General features: G+C 40.8%; 1 protein-coding gene across 7 annotated transcripts in view; it reads right to left on the reverse strand.

The window, feature by feature from the left end:
• Gpo1 (glycerophosphate oxidase 1) overlaps positions 1-10000 on the reverse strand; it is a 125461-nt gene that overhangs the window by 41923 nt on the left and 73538 nt on the right. For all 7 annotated transcript variants that reach the window (XM_076188439.1, XM_076188437.1, XM_076188438.1 and 4 more), the window contains exon 3: positions 6456-6679. In XM_076188439.1, the coding sequence (XP_076044554.1) occupies positions 6456-6679 (224 nt within the window). The remainder of the gene's footprint in view (positions 1-6455; positions 6680-10000) is intronic.

Consider the following 10000-nt stretch of genomic DNA (forward strand, 5'->3'; position numbering starts at 1 on the left):
AAATGCTTCTTCATAATTTCTGCCATTTCTATTTTCTCCGTGTATTCTATTCCTCTTTGTCATATTTTCACTAATTCTTGTTTGTTTTTCAGTTTGTTGTTTACAAATCTATAAAATATTTTTGGTTGATCTTTACATTTTTCAAAGGATTACAAGGGATTACAAAGGCGGAGCATGCTGATAGGAGACCTTTTGGTCCATATCTAGGTCAGATGAAAAAAAATCATAATAATGATAAATAAATAAATGAATAAATAAAAAATATAATAATGTAAATAATAAATAAAATACATAAATAAATGCATAGGTAGGCTATAGTTAAATAATAAACAAATAGGTAAATACATATATACATATACCAAGGCTTTTTCCCCCTTTCAAGGGAGGTAGCCAAAAAGGGAAAGGCATAAAAACACTCCCACCCATTTCATCCCTAAATACACTCCACACCCCTCCCACCCTTCCTCTCATCTGAGCACCTCCTGGATGACGGGTCATCCCTGAATAGGTAAATAGTAGGTAAATAGTAAATAATAGGTAAATAGGTAAATAATAGGTAAATAATAGGTAAATAATAGGTAAATAATAGGTAAATAGTAAATAATAATAAATTGACATATAACTAATAATAAATGAGAATCAAGCAAATAATAATAAGCAAATAGACAAATGATAATAAAACAAATAAATAATATAAATGATAGTTATTACAGCATCTTGCTTAGGTGTTTATCTAAATGATTCTTAAAGCTTCGAACTGAACTACATAGCACTGCCTCTGCAGGAAGTTTATTCCATTCCTTAACTACATGGTTGGCGAGGTTGTTTCTACCCATTTCCATATTAAATCAATTTCCAGACAGTCTGAGACCATTGTTTCTTGTCTGATTCTCATTCAGTGTGAAGATTTTATCACTTTTGATGTTGTCAATTCCCTTTAGAATCTTAAAGACCTGTATCAAGTCACCTCTGAGTCTACGCTTTTTTAGGGAAAACAGATTCATATGTTTTAGTCAATTTTCGTATGATTTATTTTTATATTTGGAATCAGTTTTGTGGCACACCGTTGTACTTTTTCCAATCTGTCAAATGTCTTTATGTCTGGTCTTTTTATATGCTTTTGGTTTATATATTTCTTCAGTCTGAAGAGATTTTCACGATCACTGAGTTATGATTTGCCATCTAGGTGGATCAGGTGATCTTGATGGATTGGTATTTTCTTGGGGTCTTCATTTTGGTCAGGAGGTTTGTATATGTCCAGATACATAGAATTAGAGTTTACCAGGAAGCACTGCATTTCCATTAAGGTGCCAATAAAAATCAAAAGTTGGAATTTTTTATCATAATTAATTGGGATTCTGCAGTATACTGAGGAACTACTGCATCCAAATTTTCAGCATGGTCGAGCAATACTTAGGGGTGGCGGATGACGATTTTGTAATTCTACCTTCAGCTATGTAAGGGAAGTCGTCTATTCAAGTGCTTCATGGCAATATTCTGCCCTTTTTCAGCAAAACGTTTCCTTCCTCCAGCAGCCCGCTGGTTCCACTGTGCTGCACACAAGCAGTATTAGCCCCTCGGTGGGGGGGTATCATGGGAGACCGCCCCACTCATTGTTGCCATGCTGGCCAGGGAAGGGCCTCCTTGGAGGAGGTGCTGGGCTGGCGGCGGCGGTGGTCTTCAATGACCTGGAGGAGGAACTGGCGCTGTTCCTCATCTTTCGTCAGGCGCCACCCCTCACTCCGCTGTGTCATTGGCCACATGCATTCCTTGTATGAGGCGGCAGGAGTCACCGAACATCTCCTCTTCCTACTTCCGCAGATTTGTGGAAAGGAAGTCCGGCAAGATACCGAGAATATCCAGGAGGCGTTGAGACCTCTTAGAGGCAAATGAAGACAGCATTGCCATTGTTACACTCTCTTCTGGAATTTTGATTCATTTGGAGGCTTTCTCTGCTCCTTCTCGGCGCTGGATGGCTTGGGCAATGGCTTGTTTGGTAGAGGGAGAGAGCCACAGGTCAAAGAGGGACAGGCCAATCAGGTGTTCACTCAGATACCAGAAATGACGGTTCAGTACCTTGAAGTATGCCTTTCCGAGAGGAGAATCATGGTATTCCAGGAGGTCCTTTCTGAGTTGGAGATCATTGGCCGGGGCGTAGGTGGGGAGCATGGACTCAAACCAGCGGATGACGTAGACCTCAAAGATGAAAAAGGAGAAGTGCTTGAGGCCTGTGTGCCATCCACCCCGCTTGGTGGAGAGCACCAGGGTGCCGGATCACCATCTTGGGAAGAGCACCTCCAAGGAAAGCGATGGTGAGCTCTGCCAGTTCCCTGTAATCATCTCAGGGCTGCTTCTGGATCATAATGGCATTCAGGGATTCGATGATGGCTTCCCTCTTGGCAGCCAAGGCCTTGGGGAAGTCGGAAAGAGGCTGGATTGCCAAATGATCGATGAACTGCCAGTGCTTGAATCACAAAAAGAGGTTGATCTCAGGCCAGAAGAGGGTCCCAAGCACGAGGCAAAAGCCTTTTCAACTAGAAGTTTGTGCACATGGTGACAGCAGGGGAACGAGAATAGGGGCCGCTCCATCTTTTCCTGCAGTAAGGTGCAGGCTCTGCTGATATCGCCAGTGTTCCAGACATTCAAAGACAGCTGTGGTGGCAGCCTCACCCGTCCCAGCAAACAGCTTTGGAACACCCAAGAGTTTCTCCACACTTTTACTGGTAACAGTGATGGCAAGCTGGTTGGCCCGAGATCCGTTGTCTTGAGAGACCATTTTACCATCCCAGTGGATGGTGAGGGGAGTCTGTGGACTGAATGCCTCCTTGATTTCTCCCACCAGCAACGCCCGGTACTTGGCTCTTGCCTTTCGGATGGATTCCAGGTTGAGGACGAGTTCCTGGGGATCATGGCCCAAGCTACTTGTTGTTGCGGCTACAATTCAAAGAACCTGACCCCCATCCAACCCAGCACATCGACTAGATCAGGGGACATGACCGTCTTGGTCCCCCACATTCTCGCTTGCTTGGGCGGTGAGGCTCCTTCATCACCAGATGAGGAGGTCGAGGACGGACGGACTGGACTGGAGGATGCACAAGGAAGACTCCAATTCCACGGTCTCCTCTGCCATCGGCAACCATTCGCGTCCACCATGTGCAGTAGTTACATCTCATCGATGGACCCCAGCTTCCAACTTCTTGTCATGCCCCGTCATGGAACCCTGTCTCCCCTTCTCCCGCTGTGCCATGAGGAAGTCCTTGTCCTCCTTGATGGTCATCAGGGCAAATGCATCAGCATGGGCAATGTCCAGAAGGTCCGGGAGACTTTCTTCAAACGCCTTCTTCTTTTCCCGGGGCTTGACTCCTGTATTCCACTTGCTCTTCTGCAGAACCTTCCACTCTTCAAAGATGGAAACAATCTTTCTCCTGATGCTCGTTTCTGCCATCACCGGAATCCGGGCTCTGAGCCAGAAGTCCAAAACTTCTTTGGCTACCTCCACAGCGCTGTCAGGAACAGTTTTCTTTTGATCCTTGTGACAGAAAAGAAAGCGGCAGAGGGCATCTCCTCGGCTTGGGAGTTTAGCACCAGTTATGCACTCAGTGCTATGTCCTACTAACCAAATCTCACTCTTTTTTTGGGTACCCATGACCTGTGGGAAAAGATAGAAAACTTGAAGTCATTCCACCACCACTAAATATTAACCAATCCTCCTTAAACTTTGCACATAATAGTGTCTCAACACAATGCAGAATTCCACCGAAGTAGGAGAAAAAATCACAACTTTCAAAAATTGCCTTAGATGGCTATTAGCACCCTAATTTCCATATTTCTGGGTGTATATTCTTTGAAAGCTTTTATAGCATTTTTGGCATTAGAAAAGGTTATCCATGTTTTAAAATACCTATTTTTTCTCCAAGTCTATTTCTAATTTCTTTTATTGCTCCAAACTTAACAAATTCTCCATAAATAATATCAAAGCTCCAATTCAATGGAACCTTCTTTACCAACAAAATAGACTTGGAATTTTTGTTAAAATCAGTTGTGTATGGTTCCAGAGTTATTACCGATTCTAAAACATTTCCTAAGTCCTATTCCTTTCCAGGGTCATCAGCAAGAGATCAGGTTTTAGGAGTCCCTGCTCCATCAAGAGAAGTTTTAGTGGCAGCAAGTCTAAAATAGTGTACCCATTTTGGAGGACTGCAGTTCTTCTATCCTGTGAGACTTGGCACAGGAAAGGATACATGTGGAGATCAGTCTTCTGCTAAGGAGGGGCTGCTTCACTTAAGGTGGGCAAACACTGATCAGTGGGGGGGTAAAACCCCTCATACTGTCAGCCCAGGGGCCTGGTAACCCCCATTACCCACAAATACAGGGCTTATAACCAGATCCCTGAGACCTGACTCTTGACAGACCAAAGTCTGCACCCTGAGGGGCCTGCCAGGGGGTGAATGCATCTAAAATATTAAGTATCCAGTTCCTAAGTCCAAGACAAGCCAAGGTCATCAACTGTCCAAAAGATGAAAAAGGGAAGAACAAAACAGTCAGCAGCCATGAAGCAAGGTCACCAAAACTCAGGGAACTTATCAGTGTCCCAGTGACATCGCCCCTCAGCTGTCATCATCTAAGCCCCCCAACAGCGTCAACAGGTCAGGGTCTGGGGGAAACTTTATTGGAGCCAATACTGATCCTTGTGGAACTCCACTAATTACCTCCTCCCAAGTAGAACATCTCTGAGCACTACTCTCATTTTTCTTCCATGAAAAAGTCCTCTATCCATTTCAGTAGTTTTCCTTGTATCCCTCCTATGGTTTCTAGTTTTCTCAATAGTTTTTTGATGGACTTTATCAAAAGCTTTTTGTAGATCTAGGAACACACTATCAGCCCATTTGTCCCTTTCTTGCATTGTCTAGTAGTCTTTAGTAAAAACAGATTAAATTTGTGGTACAGGATCTTCCCTATCTAAATCTGAATTGTTTCAGATTTAGGATCTTGTTCTCCTCCAGATGTTTTATCCATCTACTTTTTATAACTTTTTCACAAATTTTAGTTACCATGCTTGTGAGGGAAATGGGTCTGTAATAAGTTGTGTCTTCCTTATTTCCTCCTTTATAAATTGGTATGATATCAGCATTTTTTCAGTCTTCTGGTATTTTTCCTTCTTTTAGTAAGCAACTTATATGTAATATATTTTGTCTGTTAATTCTTCTTTACACTCTTTTAATATTCAATTTGCTATTCCATCTGGGTCATGTAATTTCCTGACATCAAGGTTCATTATTTGTGTGTGTGTACACGCATGTGTGTATTTACCTAGTTTTACCTAGTTGTATTATACAGGATGAGAGCTATATTTGTAGTAACCCATCTTTGTATCTTTCAGCAGCTAGTTTGTTCTTAAATTCTTGTATAGTTTTTACATACACTGTTGCCTCATCCAATTTGTTCCAGATATCTACCACTCTGTGTGGGAAACTATTCTTTTTCAGATCTCTTCTATAACTATCCTTTTTGAGTTTCTTTTCATGTCTTCTTGTTTTTCTCTTATCCCACTTTAATAAATCTTCTCTGTCGAGGACTTCCATCCCTTTCATAATTCTGTAAATGGCCAGTAGATCTCCTCTTTCTCTTCTTTGTTCCAGGGTTGGTAGTTCCAGTTTGGACAATCTTTGTTCATATGTCAATTTAGAGAGTGTTGGTGCCATCTTTGTTGTTGCTCTTTGGATTCTTTCTAATTTCTTTATATTCTTTTTAGTACTGGGTGTCCATAGTGTCGCAGCATACTCCAATCTTGGTCTTATCAGTGTGACTAATATTTTCTTTACCATTTCCTCATCCAAGTAGTCAAAGGCCACTTTCATTGATCTTAGTAAATTGAAGGTTTCTCCAACTATTTTGTTGATATGCTTGTCTGGTGACATGTCTTTGCTGATAATTACTCCTAGGTCCTTTTCCAAGCTAACTTTTTTTACTTCCTTTAAACCAATTTTATATTGCCCTGATATCCTATTTTTACTTTTTCCAAATCCCATTATACTACATTTCTTGATGTTGAAGTTCACTTCCCACTTTTGACTCCATTCCCAGACTTTATCCAGGTCTCTCTGTGGTGATTCAGTCTTCCTCTGTATGATGTTCTCTGCCATCCGCTTTACAAGGCCTCCACAAGTAGGCACCCACTGTAGTTTTGTGGGGTTGTCCTCCTAAGAAGTTACTTGCATAAACTTGAACCAATGCATAACTTTTTCCTTGTCTCCTTTTTCATGTTTTCTCTTTTGTGACTGCAGTGTAATTTCCTTCCCTATTCCCTCTCATCCCTCCCATATATCCACATTTGAATTATGATTACAGGTATTGGAGAGTTTATCAAACACTGGTCCTTGCTGAAATCCTGGTTCAAGAAAAAAGAAAAGAAAAGAAAAGAAAAGGAAAGGAAAACAAAACAAAACAAAAAACACCTGGATGAAGTTCCAGAGGAGAAGTCTTCAAGTTCGACCAGCGCCGTCTTGAGCCCCCGAGAGACTGCATCAAGGGCGCAGCCAGACCCTGTGGCGCCTCCGCCGATAACAAGGACATCGAAGTTCTCTCCTTCTAGGGAGCTCAGCTGCTGCGCCCGTGATGGAAGGTTCCTGTTGGGCCGCACCTTGAGGCTCTCTGCAGCCGTCACATGGGCAAAACGTTTCTGTTGGGAAAATAAACGATACATTGTGTTACAATATACAGAGCAGGGGTGCACCCATGAGTATTTTTTTTGGGGGGGGGGGGTGAAAATGAAAATTGAGGCAAGGAAAAAAAATCTAATCCAAGTAATTTTTATTTACTTCTGTGCATTTGAAACAGACAGTGGAATGTTTTATTTACATGAACAAAACCTCATGCATGATACAAATAATTTTGTAATGGTTATTATAGTGACTGGATTAATAATACAATTTATTACAAAATGAAATACAGTCGAACCTCGAAAGCCCGGACTAATTGGGGGGAAGGGTGGTCCGGTCATGCCAAAAGTCCGGTCATCAAAAATATCGCCCTAACACCCGTAGATTTTCGTAACGGTATACGTATAGGTAATGTATGATATGACATAGAAACACATAAGAATAATACTCTAACACTGTAATAATTACAATAATGTAATAATAATACTATAATACTAATAATTCTGTAATAATAACTGTAATACAGGCATGTAAATGTACTGTATTTTGTATTACGTACACTGTAAATATCGGAAGGTATGCACGCGGGACAGTGGTGGCGGCCAGGGTTGCAGCGTTTTCTACACTGCCATGTAGAATGGGAGTGTTGCCATCCCGGGGCATACATTTTTCTCGGGCATGTGCAGACTTTCATAACAAGATATACTTGTCAAACTTTGACAAAATGTTGGTTCTAGTTTTATATTCTTGAATGTATATAAGGCCCCCATGCCCTAACATATTCAGTAAGATATAACAAATATCTTTTTATATTATTATCGCTAAAAGAAAGCTGAAACTTTAGCGTAGAATTTTTTCTACATGGTAAAAACGTATCTTTTGGGGTATATAAGTAACACAATTACCAATAAAAGTCATATTTTGATGTACCATTTATTATTTGATAACTAGTTCTATGATTTTTAAAAGAAAGTTTGAGTTTTTGAATGTTTTTAATGGCCCACTGATATGTAGAAAAAATGTCCTCATGTCCTTGTGCAGTTGCTACATGCCGCTATTTTATTACGTTTTGGTACAAAATTCTACAAAACGGCAGCCCTGGCGGCGGATTGACTGGGCCGGGTTTGAGTACACGTGTACAGCCGTCGCCGCCACCTACCGGACAAATAGGGAACTTTGCTTGAAAAGTCCGCCCTTTGTTCATTTCGATCGGTCATACGAGGGTCCGGGCATTCGGGGTCCGGGCTTTCGAGGTTTGACTGTAATTACAAGTTTCTTAATACCATGTACTTTAATGCTTGTAGTATTAGGAATAAATTTCAAGAAATACAGGCATATGTCAAAAGCGAAAATCTCGATATAATAGGAATAACCAAAACATGGTTAAATGGTTAAGAGTTTGAAGCTGAATTTAATATTGCAGGATTTAAACACTTTCATCAGGATAGAAACCACAAGAAAGGTGGGGGGTGTTCTGTTGTACATTAAAAACAGTATCCATGCCTGTGTTTTAGAGAAAGTAAAACAGGATGCATATGATAGTTTGTGAGTAGAATTAACCCAAACAAATGGACAAAAAATGAATGTAGGTGTAATATATAGGCCAAAAACATTATCATTAGCAGATGACAAACTGTTGTTTCAAGAACTGTCTAGTTTCTGAAACCGGGACCTATTGACAATGGATGATTTCAATTTTACTGACATTGGATGACCCTTGAACATGGCCATATAGTCACTTGATAGATTTTCTTGGTGACAATTACTTAGTTCAGCATGTAAAAGAGCCCACAAGACATGGAAACTTACTCAATCTATTGATTACTAGCCGTGAAAGCATGATAACTGATGTAAAAGTTGGTGAAACTGTTGCAAATAGCAATCACAACTTTGATTCAAATTGATAGAAAAAAATTAGAATAGATAATTGTGTATTTAAAACACCCAATTTTAGTAAAGCTCAGTTCATAGGACTATGCCAGGAGCTTCAGCTTACAGATTGGGAGGCAAAATTAAGCAAAAGACCTGTAGATCAGATGTGGGAAATATTTCAAATTACGTTTACTAAATGATTCATACTTACATCCCGTTTAAGGACAGATACCCCCAAAATCAGGCTCACCCAAAATGGCTTGACAAAGAAAATTAAAATAGTATTGCTAAAAAGAGACAGGCTTATAAGAAATACAAGTGCTCAGGTTCACTTAATGACTATCAACGTTAAGTAATAATACAGAGAGATTTAAAAAAGGCAATAAAGAAAGAAAACAACAATACAAAATGAATATCACTGATAAATCCAAAGATAATCCCAAAGAATTCTATAATTATGTTAGAGATAAAATGGTAATTAGGAATCACATTGGCCCACTATTATCTGCTGATGGTCAACTTGAATATTCAAATGAAGGAATGTATGATATTTTAAACAACTATTTTAGCTCAGTATTCGTAAACAAAATTCCTCAAAGTGAACTCCAAACTAAAACCTGTTATGTGACATAATGATTTATATTAATGTACTTACCATACATACACAGACCAAAGGCTTTTTCCCCCTTACATGGGGGGGTAGCCAAAAAGAAAAAGGCACACTCCCACCCATTCCATTTCTTATATATTCCATTCCCCTCCACCCTCCTCCCTCCCTCTTATCTTGGCACCTCCTGAATGATGGGTCATCCCTGCATCCTGTCCACTGCCCTGGGTCAGAGGCAGTGTTGCAAGACACAGCACATCCACAGCAAGGCTGCTTCATAAAATCGGCGACCCCCCCTCTCCGTCCCCTCATGCAGAAAAGGAGAAGATGGGGAGAAATCCCTTCAGGCTGCGTCAATTTTTTTCTCATACATACTTCCTCACCCCCCATCTCCCACCCACTCCCCCTCATGCATCACAGCATCATCTATACACAACCCTTCTCCATTCACCCCTATCTTCTGTCCTCTCCCATCCTTCCTCAACAGACATTCCTCTCTTTTGTAATGCCCCTTTCACCCCATCCATCCATCTCATCCTAGAATGCCCCGTCATATTCACTCCTTCCACCTCTGCCTTTTACACCTCTTTTACTAATCTTTCTTCACTCATTCATTCCATGTGTCCAAACCATCCCAATACTCTTTCATCAACCCTATTTCCTAGCTCCCTTTCCACCCCTGTTCTCCTCCTCATTTCTTACTCTATCTAGCCTAGTAGCCCCTTTCATACTTCTTAGACATTTCATCTCAAACACATTCAAACTCCTCTCTTCCTCTCTTATGTTCCATGTTTCTGCCCCATACAGTGATGTTGGCACAATCACTCCTTCATAAAACCTCCTCTTAGCATCCATTCCCAGA

The sequence above is a fragment of the Oratosquilla oratoria genome, chromosome 7, assembly GCF_046742065.1.
Source record: "Oratosquilla oratoria isolate Oo_2021 chromosome 7, ASM4674206v1, whole genome shotgun sequence".
NCBI classification, from domain to species: domain Eukaryota; kingdom Metazoa; phylum Arthropoda; class Malacostraca; order Stomatopoda; family Squillidae; genus Oratosquilla; species Oratosquilla oratoria.